The sequence below is a fragment of the Diplotaxodon limnothrissa genome, linkage group LG15 (assembly GCF_057381915.1).
Source record: "Diplotaxodon limnothrissa isolate DT_005_m linkage group LG15, D_limnothrissa_male_GT1.1, whole genome shotgun sequence".
Classification (NCBI taxonomy): Eukaryota; Metazoa; Chordata; class Actinopteri; order Cichliformes; family Cichlidae; genus Diplotaxodon; species Diplotaxodon limnothrissa.
This window is the reverse complement of record NC_140610.1, coordinates 28,619,469-28,632,528: the sequence shown is the minus strand read 5'-3', so window position 1 is coordinate 28,632,528 and position 13,060 is coordinate 28,619,469. Positions and strand designations below refer to the sequence as shown.

The 13,060-nt window shown below is 43.9% G+C and overlaps 1 protein-coding gene across 1 annotated transcript in view; it reads left to right on the top strand.

Moving 5' to 3' along the window:
* The first annotated feature begins 9,152 nt into the window (after positions 1-9,152).
* ppp4r4 (protein phosphatase 4, regulatory subunit 4) overlaps positions 9,153-13,060 on the top strand; it is a 29,432-nt gene continuing 25,524 nt past the window's right edge. Inside the window, exon 1 of the mRNA XM_085372021.1 lies at positions 9,153-9,280. Within this exon, the coding sequence (XP_085228147.1) occupies positions 9,173-9,280 (108 nt within the window). The 5' untranslated portion in view covers positions 9,153-9,172. The remainder of the gene's footprint in view (positions 9,281-13,060) is intronic.

The window sequence follows — 13,060 nt, the reverse complement described above, 5'->3', positions numbered from 1 at the left end:
CAGGATTTCTAGGTGCAGCCAAGTGGCGGAGGGCTTTCACTTTGGTGGCCTCAGAATCTCATCTCTGCTTTTCGCAGATGATGTGGTTCTGTTGGCCTGATCAGGTGATGGCCTCCAGCTCACACTGGAATGGTTCGCAGCCGAGTATGAAGCAGCGGGAATGAGGATCAGCACCTCCAAATCTGAGGCCATGGTTCTCAGCCGGAAAAGGGTGGAGTGCCCACTCTGGGTCGGGGATGAGTACCTTCCCCAAGTGGAGGAGTTCAAGTATCTCGGGGTCTTGTTCGCGAGTGATGGGAGAAGGGAGCCGGAGATCAACAGACGGATTGGTGCTGCGGCCGCAGTGATGCGGACGCTGCACCAGTCCGTCGTGGTGAAGAGGGAGCTGAGTGTATAAGCTAAGCTCTAAGTTTACTGGTCGATCTACGTCCATACACTCACCTATGGCCACAAGCAGTGGGTAGTGACCAAAAGAACGAGATCGCGGATACAAGCGATGGAAATGAGCTTCCTCCGAAGGGTGGCTGGCCTCTCCCTTAGAAATAGGGTGAGAAGTTCGGCCATCCGGGAGGGGTTCAGAGTAGACCCGGCCCCGGATAAAGTGGAAGAAGATGGATGGATGGAGAAACAGGACAGTCATCATCCAGTTCTTTAAGTCTTTAAGACAGATCTCAATCAGTTGAACTCATTTAACTGATTGATCGTCAAGTACGACAATGACACCACCGTAGTAGGGCTGATCTGTGATTGAGATGAGACAGTGTACAAGGACGGCAGTAGAGAATTTGTCCCACTGGGGATCAGAAAATAACCTGAAGCTAAATGTCCTTAAAACAAAAGAACTCATCATGGACTTCAGAGGGCACACACAGGTCCACTCCCCTCTCCTTATAAACGGAGCATGGGTGAAATACGTCTCCACTTTCAGGTTTTTGGGCACCTGCAGCTCTGCTGATCTCACCTAGACTCACAACACCATTGCCCCTGTATAGGAATTTATTTTACTTATGTACTAATCACATTATTTTATTGTATAATGCCTTGGTGCCACTGGATTTTAACAAGTCTGACACCCATACTGTAAGACAATTTGTGGGGGTGTAGTAAGGAAGTTGGGGGAAGCAGACCAGAGTCTTTAGTCTTCAGCAGGTACACTTGATCCGTGTCCTGGGGAAGACTAACCTGGACCAAAAGCTGCTGCTGGTCTTCTACAGCTCCTCAGTGGAGAGCATGCTTTCCTACTGCTTGTGTGATTGGTACACAGGGGCCACAACTGAAAACAGGAAGGCTGCACAGAGGGTAATTAACACCACCCAAAAAAATCACTGGCTGCCCTCTGCCAACCATGGAGGTCCCACACCTCCAGACACTAACTAACACTAACAGCTTCTTCCTCTGGGCCATTCCAACTGTAAACAAGCCCTATCCCCCCACTCTCAGGCTCTGTCCAATCATCTCACAAATCTGAGGCATGGTATGAGTAACCCACATTTTTGTTGTACATGTACAATGACAATATAGGGCTATTCTATTCTATTTCTGAAGTTTAACCATTTGGTGTGTGTTCTTTGGCTTCACAGATAGGTAGAGTTGGGTGTGATCTGCATAGCAGCGAAAATGTATGCTATGCCTTCTGATGATACTGCCTAAGGGAAGCATAATGTAAACAGAATTGGTCCTAGCACCCTGTGGAACTCTGTGGAAGAGGACTCTCCATTTACATGAACAAATTAGAGTCTATTAGATAGATATGATACAAATCACTGCATTGCAGCACCTGTAATACCTACATCATGCTCTAATCGCTCTAATAGGATATTATGGTCGACAGTATCGAACACTACATTGAGGTCTAGCAGGACAAGCACAGAGATGAGTCCATTGTCAGAGGCCATAAGAAGGTCATTTGGAACCTTCACTAAAGCTGTTTCTGTACTGTGATGGGCTCTGAAACTCTTCGAATAAGCCATTCCTTTGCAGATGACCTGTTAGCTGTTTGACAACTGCTCGTTCAAGAATTTTTGGAATGAAAGGAAGGTTAGAGATTGGCCTTACTTAAAGGGTCAAATGATGCCTTTTAAAGTAATGGTTTATTTACTACCGGCTTGAAGGCCTGTGGTACATAGGAAATTATAAGAGAGAGGTTGATCATATTCAAGACTGAATCATTAACTAATGGTATTACTTCTTTTAGCAGTCTGTTCTACAAGACTTCCTTCGGTTATGACCTGCTCTCAGTAACAAGGTCTACAGATGTCTTTAATTTCTTAGCAAGTTTAGTCAAATGTTTTAATGTAAGCATCCTGTCCTATTATCACACGTGAAGCTGAAGCATCACTGACCTCCACATGACCTCTCCTGAAGAGTCTGTCTTGTGGTTTAGAGGTCAGATCTCACATTGACTGATCACTGGGTGAATGTGGTGAAAAACCATTGACCAGGCATGTCATCTCTGACCTCACTTATTGGTTCGCAGGGTTTGTTTTTTTTCTTTAAGTAAAAAGTGACCATATTTAAGTAAGAATGTTAAGCTGGTAGGGATTCCTGAAAACTGATTGGATAAACATACTCACCTAAGAGGCCTAGTATTTACATAAGGGCTGAGTTATTTTTTTTAAAAAGAGCTCTGCCACCTTGAGTACCATCATCAGTCAATACGATCATTCCTGGAATCCTGGCTGACAAACTGCAACAAAGACTCCACTTCCTTAGGACGCTGAGGAAAAACCATCTGGATAAGAACCTAATGGTAGCTTTTTACCACAGCACCACAGAGAGTGTCCTCACCTACTGAATCACAGTTTCGTATGTTAATTGCTTGGTAGCGAACAAGAAGAACCTGCAGAGAGTCATTAAGACAGCACAAAAGATCATCAGTTGTCCCTTACCCTCTCTAGAGGACATAGCCAGCACTTGGTGTTTCAGGAGAGCTATGAAGGAATGTTTATCTCGTCTTGTAACAAGTTAACTATTTTAACTACATGTGCATGGACCTGTACAAAGGGTCCATGTACAGGAAACAAAAATCTGGATTTCCCAGAAGGTTATGATCATGTCACCCTTACAGTAAATTAATAAAGAAGCCTAACATTGTGTTGCATATCAGCACATTTTTCCATCATGAATGAACAGTGTGGACATAAAAACATAAGCAGGTGAATGAAGCTGAAAATCTGAAGAAGAAACATTTGAAGTCAGATGTCATGTTACAGACATAAAACTGGAGGGTTTGCCCAACCGTAGCTCAAGGTTCGAACAGAAGGTTTTTTGTTTTTTTAAATGTGAAACAAAAATGCCCTCCAGATCAAGATCAGCCAGACCCTGCAGGAACTGGAAATCCTTCTACCCTCTCCAATCTTAGAAGAGGTTTACAAGTTTGTGGACAAGGCTCAGCAGGCCCAACACTGTAAAGGAAAAGAAAGACAACGCAGGAAATTTCACACCTTGCTTTCAAAAACACACACTCCTCAGTCTGAACCTACACAACCCAGAGAAGAAAACACACCTGAAGTCAGTCAGGAGAAATGGGTTAAGAACTTTTCAGACAGGATTCTCACTGAACCTGAAAAGAGAGTATTAGCCAAAGGACTCAATTTTGCCATTTCTCCACAACAGTTGCCCATATTGGACCTCATCACAGCCACAGAATCTGCCATATGGATTAACAAATTATCACAGACAGAAGCAGAGCAAATCAGGATGAAAGTCTCAGCCACGCTCTCCAGTCCCTCCATCCAACCTCACAATACAGGAAAAGAAGGTCGTCGCTTCCCTGAGCAAAGACCACAACATCACTGTTTTACCAGCTGATAAGGGAAGATGCACCGTGGTCCTAAACACTACAGATTACCATACAAAGATCACTACTCTCCTCAGTGACAACAATACCTACGAAGCCCTAAAGCGAGACCCCACAAGCAGCTACAAAAAGAAAGTTATAGCTTGCCTTCAAGACTTTGAAAAGGACAAAATTATTGACCGCCTTACATATCACCGCCTTTACCCAGGGGATGCCATACCCTGCATCTATGGACTTCCTAAAATCCACAAGGAAGCTGTCCCACTCAGACCCATAGTCAGTAGCATAAACTCAGCCACTTATAACATTGCTAAACACCTTGCTACCATCCTTGCTCCTCTCGTGGGGAACACCCCACACCACATCAAGAACTCCACCGACTTCACCGACAAGGTCCAGAAACTTACCCTGGATCCAGATGAAACCATGGTGTCCTTTGATGTAGTCTCTCTCTTCACTTGCATACCCACCACGGAGGCCGTGGAGACTGTCAGAAAACGACTACAAGAAGACAGCTCCTTGGAGGACAGGACCAACTTCACACCCGATCAGATCTGCACACTGTTAGACCTCTGCCTCACCACTACATATTTCAAGTACAACGAAGGGGCTCCCCCGTGTCACCTATTGTAGCCAACCTTTACATGGAGGAAGTGGAAAGGAAGGCTCTTGGCTCTTTCAAAGGAAGAGTACCCAGCCACTGGTACAGATATGTGGATGACACCTGGGTCAAAATCAAGACACAAGAAGTGGAATCCTTCACTGCGCACATTAACGCTGTGGATAAAAACATCAAGTTCACCAGGGAAGACACAAAGGATAACTGTTTGCCTTTCCTGGACTGCGCTGTGCACATTGAAGAGAACGGCAAACTCAACATCGAAGTTTACCGGAAACCCACACACACGGACCAGTACCTCCTCTTTGACTCCCATCACCCTTTGGAACACAAACTTGGAGTAATTAGGACCCTACACCACCAGGCAGAACATGTTCCCTCTAAGCCTGAAGGAAAAAAGAAGGAACACACACATGTAAAGGAAGCACTCAAAACGTGCGGCTATCCTAAATGGGCGTTCTTAAAGTCAGCAAAGAGGCACAGAAAAGAAGACCAGACACCAGCGAGGGAGGATAAGAAGGACAGACGCAACAACATTGTCATCCCCTATGTAGCCGGTGTATCAGAGAAACTCAGGAGAGTTTTCTCCAAGCATGACATCCCGGTGCATTTCAGACCCAGCAACACGCTCAGACAGAAACTGGTTCACCCGAAAGACAAAACGCCAAAACACAAACTTAACAATGTGGTGTATGCTGTACAGTGCAGCGAGGAATGCTCAGACCTCTACATTGGAGAGACCCAACAGCCACTTCACAAGCGCATGGCACAACACAGAAGAGCCACCTCCACAGGAAAAGACTCAGCAGTCCATCTGCATCTTAAGGATAAAGGACACTCTTTCGAGGATGCCAATGTTCACATTTTGGACAGAGAGGACAGATGGTTTGAAAGAGGAGTGAAAGAAGCCATCTATGTCCACTGTGAGCGACCATCTTTGAACAGAGGCGGGGGTTTACGACACCAACTCTCTGCCATCTATAATCCAGTTTTGAGATCCCTTCCCAGACGCCTTAACGCCCACTCACATCCTGGGCCATCTGATCTCAGGAATTCGCATGATAAGGTGGGGCCAGGTTTCACAGTGAACACACCCGAAACTCTGGCTGATTGGGACCCACACCCAGTTTCACACCTTGGCTCAGGCGATTAGAGGATCATCAGGGGGTCCTTTTGTCCCTCTGTGGGGGGATACTCCCACTAGGTTTATATCTGGGACTCTCCACCATTTGACCTTAGAACTGAAGAAGCTTCTCGGATGAGAGGTGAAACGTCTTCAAGCAACGTAAAGAAGTCCAGACACTTTTCTTTGCAAGCTCCTTTGACTACGATGACCTGGATGACTGAGAACCTTCACAGACAAAAATGACAAATCAACCAAAACACAAAGTAAAGCTTTATTGGTGATTAACATCACATTTAACGGCTGAATCAGGTAAGAGGCGTTGTTAGAGGCTTAATGAGAAGCAGAAAGCAGTAGGTGTCCTGACCTCTGACCAGGATCCTAATGCACTGCAGCTGTCCATAATAAGCAGCTTCACGAAGAGCGATCCAGCCTTTATCATTTGGCTCCATAAGGCTGCTTAACCGCCTCTGGACCAATTCCATCAGAGCCTCTGCATCCCCATTCATGATGATGGACTGTAATGAACTGACCTCTCTGAGGAAACACACAAACCTTCAGAACCACAGACTTGGAGCCAGAGTCAGATCCAACACAGAGCCGCTGCACTGGAATAACACAGAGTTAAAACCACCATAACAGAACCAACAGATAGTCAGAACAAACACAGAACATGAGTAGAACGACAGAGTCACAAGCACAGAGCAAGTCAGAAACAACCCCACCCCCCACCCACCCACCCAACACACACACCCTGCAACCATCTCCAGACTGTCTGACACTCACTCTGAAACGTCTATTGATCTCTTGCTGCTTTCTGATGTTTGTGGATGTTTCCATCCTCTGAGCTCTATTTCATTGCAAACTGACTCACCTCTTGTAGACCTTGTAGAGCATGTCCACAGCATGTCTTTTATCCTGTCTTCCTTCTCTCACCCCAACCGGTCGCAGGAGATGGCCGCCCCTCCCTGAGCCTGGTTCTGCCGGAGGTTTCTTCCTGTTAAAAGGGAGTTTTTCCTTCCCACTGTGCTTGCTCATAGGGGGTCATATGATTGTTGGGTTTTTCTCTGTATCTATGAAGCGCCTTGAGGCGACTTATGTTGTGATTTGGCGCTATATAAATAAAACTGAATCGAATTGAATTGAATTGAATTGAATTGAATTGAATTGAAACTGTGACAGGGCTGTGGGAGGGTTTATACAATTTTGGATGTGGGGGGCAGGTTCAGGTGCAGGAACTGTCTGCACCCCTTTGGGTTAGGGTTTGTTTGGATGATGATGATGATGAAGCCTGTTTATCAGACAAGCTTCTCTCAACAGCGATCTGCAGCAGCTCCTCGTCTGCCAGGTGACTGTAGATACTGTAGTCATCCAGGTTCTGCTCAGAGACTGCCATGTCAGACAGGGGAACAGGAAACGGTTTGCTCTCTGTGTTTCTCGTTAATGCCAGCAGCGTGTGAACAGCAGCGGGTCATCCAAGATGATGGCGTTTTGGCCTCAGCTGCTGCTGAATGATGTCAAGACTGCGGGTCAGCGGTGTTTGTTTCCTCCAAGCTGAAGACAAAAATTCAAACACTGCGAGAGCTGCTGTCAGCAATATCTTCTGTCCTGCACCCGAAAAACAGCCTTCACCAACAACACAGATGGAAACAGGATCGATGCACATAACCAGACTCACAACAGCCCAGACAACTACTAACTGATTTGTGTATCAATCGTTTAAACCCGGTCAGTCAACAGCAGCCTGATAAAATTTCAAAGACTCAACTACTAACCCATCTCACACATTTAAATTCAATGATTTCAAACACACAAATGTAACCTAAATTAATTCAAAATCAGAATCATTAAAGAAAAAAATTGGTAAACACAGAACTGAGTGTTTGATTACAATCAAATTGGATGATAAAAACAAAACAACATTCAAGTGGATTCAAGTGTGGTTGGAAGTTCCACAAATTCAAACATATAAAAATAAAATAAAACAAACTGTTGACTGGGTACTACCTGTGAAACCATCCAATCAGGAAGCAGCACTCTCTGGTGTGCAGCAGAAGGTTCTGGTTCAGAGTCTGAGGGTCTGATCAACTCTGAGCTTTCATGAGCCGGACTGTCAGCCAACTCTGACACTGAGACTGCAGCTGAAGGTCAGCCCCTGTTCTTCTTCTCCTCCTCCTCCTTCTCCTCCTGTCTGTCTGGTCTCACCTGTCCCCATCTTTTTGCATTATGTGTTTTTTGTCTCGGTATGATAGTGTAACTTAAGTGGCTTACCTGCCTGCTCTGTCCCAACTACATGTCATTCAGAAACTCCAGGCATCTAACAAAGGGCCAACAGGGCTAACCTGTGATTACCTGCTCTAAAATGATGATTGAACACAGGAAACAATCTCAGAGCTTAACAGGTGAGGCATTCATCACATAAGCTGTGAGCTTCATGTTCACGTGGAAAAAGAAACATTTCAGAAAAAAAAGAAGAAAACCCTGAATGCAGGAAGTGACCCTGACCCTGCAAAATAAAACAAATTAATGCGGATTTTAAGCACGTGACGTGGATAGTTTTATTTGATGATTATTGAACTTTCAGGTGCGTTTACAGGTGATGGGACAGCTCAGAATGAGAGCGGGTTCTAGATCGAAGACACGTTCTGGACTTTATGAATTAGCACGGACAGTCGTTTCCATGGAGACGGATCAGCTGCTGCACTGCGCCTCCAGCTTAACGCCCTGCAGCTCATCTCTCGGTCCCGGTTCAGGTCGGGCTTGCATCCTCATGACTCCGTTTAGGTTCGCTCAGCCCGCTCTGCTGCTCACGGGTCACTCACGGTGATGAAGCCTCCTCCTCTTCGTCCTTTGGTGTGAAAATCAGTCTGATACCGTCTGTGAACTTTGACGCTGTCCGGTACCGGTCTGCGTATGACAGACCAGCACTGAACGTAGAGTGGGCGATTCGGTTCGGTTGTGCACTGTCGAGGATGACGGACTCAAAGGAGCACGGAGGAGCGCAGCCGCAGTTCTGCGTGACGCTCCCACCGCAGCCCTGAGGAGCTGAAGCAGGTGGAGAAGATCTGGACTTTGTCAGAATATTTGGAGATATGCGACGAACCGGAGAGGAGGTCCATCTGATTCATCCCGCGCCCGGTTTGTGCGGTTTCCTGCATTCAGTCTTTGGATTTACTCCGAATAAATTCCGTGTGCGGACTTTTGGACTGAGTGTGGTGTGAATGAAGAGTCCTCGGGGAATAAAAGAGTTAACTGGAGCTTTTTACACGCAGTCTGGCTGGCTTCTCTGCGCTGCACTGGATCTGCTTGGAAACGTGTGACACATCCCGGTAACGGTGTGACAGTTTGGGATGTTACGGGGGATTTTTCTGGAGGAATCGCAGTTCTGTGAGCGCCGAACCGCAGATCGTGCCGTGAGTGTGTGGACGGGTTTTGTTTGGGATCTCTGATAGCTGCATCGTGTGCAAATGAGCGCGTTCGTGAGACTTTGTCAGACTTTTGAACGGAGTCTGGAGTGACGTTCAGCTCGAGCCGGGATCTCCTTGGAAACGGTTAGTGACAGCCCCGCAACCCCCGCCCCCTCAACAGGGATGGTCGGAGCTGATACGACTGCCCCCCCTCTAACAGCCAGATGTTACCCGGCAGGATGGCCCTGAGCCCGGCCGGCGTGCTGTGCGGCCCGCTGGAGGAGCTGCAGGAACTCGCCTTCATCGAGAGGCCGATCCGCAGGAGCCTGAAGGTGGGTGTGTGTGTGTGAGAGAGAGAAACGTAAAGTAATGAGGAGGAGGGTGAGTTAGTGGGAGGAAGATCAGCAGCTTCAGTGGAGGAAGCAGAAGGGAGACCCGCAGCATGACGCAGTTTGTCCGCCTGTCTGTCTGCAGAGAGACAGACAGGTCTGAGGTGCATCGAGAAAAACGGCCAATAACTGATCGATTAACCAGTAATCATGAGAAACAGAGTGAAGCTGTCTCTGATCTAATTTAAGACAGTCGCTATTCATGACTGATCAGTAACTGAAAAGATAAACGCGCTGCCTGATTCTTACACCTGTAGCTGTGTGGGCGGGGTTTCACCATGATGACATTGAGAGAGGAGGCGGAGCTTGGGTGTTCTTACGGGAGAAAGCTGATGTGATGACGACAAACACACTTGCACTGTGTGCATGTGTATGTGTTGTTATGGTTGACAGTGGTCAGTCAGACTTCAGGTGAGCCTCTCCGTGTCCTCTTACGACCTTCCTGCACGTGTGAATGCTCAGGACAGTTCCTCATTGACAGACGTGACCCGGAAGTATCTGTGTTGCGCCCATAACAAGAGCTGTTCCATTTTTCCAAACACTAAGGAAAGGAGCTTCAGTGCTTCCTTTATTGCTTCCTTTAGCAGAGGAGACACTGGAACATCCTTTAGGAAAGGGAGCAGAAAACGCCAAATCTTAATTCATAGCATCTGATCGTTCATGAAAACAGGCAACATATTAAACAAAGTGAAGCAGATCATGAGAACATTCATCATAACTGCATTTTCCATTTCAGGGTCAGAATATTTTATTAATCCCTAGGGAAATGATGTGCTTTCATCCATAACCCGTTGATATATTTATAGTTTTTATAGCTGTTAAACTCACAGCTGATATCTGAACATCACACAGCTGGAATAAAACTACTTCCTGTTGAGTTGTTGCTGCATGAATGCAGAACGCTGTATGAGCTCAAGATTATGATCTATACCAGGGGTGGGGAAACTCCAGGCCTCAAGGGCTGGTGTGCTGTAGGTTTTAGATGTGTCCTTGATCCAACACAGTCGATTAAATGGCTAATAACCCCCTCAACATGTCTTGAAGAGGCCTTGTAATGAACTAATCATTTCATTCAGGTGTGCTGACCCAGGGTGAGATCTAAAACCTGCAGGTTCACCGGCCTTTCAGGCCTGGAGTTCCTCACCCTGATCTATATGAACAGATCAAAGTGTGTGTAAGGTTTTGTATAATCAGTGATCATTAGTAATCATTAGTAATGTCCTTTGTTGTATTACAGGCTTTAGGAGTCATGTTTACTTCAGGTCAGGTGGGAACAGTGATGATGGAGACAAGCAAATAAATAAATACCATATACACAAGATAACTGCCAGAGGGCAGAAGCTTAAACACCTGGTGTCCTGTGTTTGTGCAGTCCTGCAAGATGTTGCGTGCCTTTTTGAGACAGCGGATGCTACAGAGGTCCTTCAGTGATTTTCTAGGCCATGTTAGCGACCCTTTTAAATCAGAATACTTTAATAATCCGTAAGGAAATTGTGTGGGTTACAGTTGATCCGAGACAATAACAATAACAGACAGTAAATAATACTACATAATCCAAAGTTTACATAATATAAGAAATAGCTCTAATATTTACAAATAGCTCAATTATAAATATGCCTTAATGCCTTCTTGTGTGCCATGCTGCGGCTCAAGAACTACACAGAGATGCAATACATCACCACACCCTCAAAGGCTAGTGATAAACCAGCTATCATCATGAGATTTGTAAACAGGAAACACAAGAATGCACTGCTGAAGCAGGGGAGGAAACTAAAAGGATCGAATGTCTACATGAATGACCATCTAACAAAATCCAACGCTGACATGGCGAAGAAAGCACGACACTTAAAGAAACTGGGAAAAATTCAGAATACCTGGACTACAAACTGTAAAATATTTATTAAGCTTAACGGCACACCGGAGGAAGCTAAAGTGTTGGTCATCAAATGCATGCAGGATCTGGAAAACATTAACAAGTAATATAACTACAAAGACAAGGAGCTGGGCTAACAATCTACAGTCATCCAAGCAGGTAATAGAAGACAACAACGAGCTAAAAGCGTAACACATTTAAGGATGGAACAATCAAGTAACTCATTATCTGGGATCTATACATTGTTATCACAAAGGATTGCTAATCAGGAGATAAATTCACCAGCAAACAAGGAATACAAAACACATTTCACAGAGCAGGACATTGATCCAGAACTGAACTTTTTTAACATCAAAAATACCTGCTATTATCATAATGATGATCAATTCAACAAAACTGTCAAGGTGGACGGTAAAATATCTATAATTCACTTTAACAGTAGAAGTTTATATGCAAATTTTCATAAAATAAGAGAATATTTAAGCAAATTTACACATCCATTCAGTGTGATTGCAGTATCTGAGACATGGATTAATAAAGAGAAAGGTGGGGACTTTGTAATAGATGGATATGAATTAAATCTTATAAATAGAAAGAATAAGAATGGCGGTGGTGTGGCCTTGTTTGTGGACAAAAATTTAAAATACAAGATGGTAGAAAAAATGTCGATGGCGGTAGATAATATATTAGAGTGTGTAACAATAGAAATTAGTATGGGAAAAGAGAAAAATGTCATTGTAAGCTGTATATATAGAACACCAGGTTCAAATACTGAAATTTTTAAGGAGTGGGTAGATAAAATATTCACTAGGACAAACCAAAAAGTCATCTTCATTTGTGGGGATTTTAACATAGATCTATTAAATCCAAGCAAACAGAAAATGACAGAGGAGTTTATTAATACAATGTATAGCTTGGGACTTTGTCCAATGATCACTAAACCCAGCAGGATCACAGCACAATCGGCAACCTTAATAGACAATATATTTACAAATGAAATAGAAAATAGATCCATAAGTGGTCTTTTAATAAATGATATCAGTGATCACCTACCTGTTTTTATAGTGTATAATAAAAATTATAGGAAGGTTACACAGGAAAATATAGTAAAATACAAACGAATGAGAACAGAAGAGTCAATAAATGCATTTAAAAATGATTTGCTCAAGCAAGAATGGGAGACGCTGTATAGGGAAAAAAATATTGATAAAGCTTATGAGATTTTTTTAGGAAAATTTAAAATGTTATATAATAGTCGTTGCCCAGTAAGGAAATATAGTAAAAAACAAAAATATGCAGAATGCCCATGGATTACAAAATGATTGCAAAATGCATGTAAGAAGAAAAATACCTTATACAGAGAATTTATAATGAACCGAAGTATATAAGCTGAAAATAAATATAAGAAATATAAAAATAAATTAACGAGTATTTTGAGGTCATGTAAAAAGGAATACTATGAGAAATTATTGATTATGAATAAAAATAATACTAAAGGGATTTGGAAAACATTAAATACCATCATTAAAAAGGGCTCTGGACAGTCAGACTATCCTTCGTATTTCACTAATAATGATAGAAACATTAATAATATGAGCGATGTGGTAAATGATTTCAACAAATTCTTTGTAAGTGTTGGGCCAGACTTGTCCTGATATGACAGATTCGGTAGAGAAAGAAACCAGATTCATTGATCGCAATCCTCATTCAATGTTCTTAACGGCAGTAGAAGAAAAGGAAATCATTGATATTGTTGGGAAATTACAAACAAAAAACTCTACAGACTCTGATGACATAGATATGGAAATAGTCAAAAAAGTGATAGAGGGCATTTCCAAACCCTTAACACA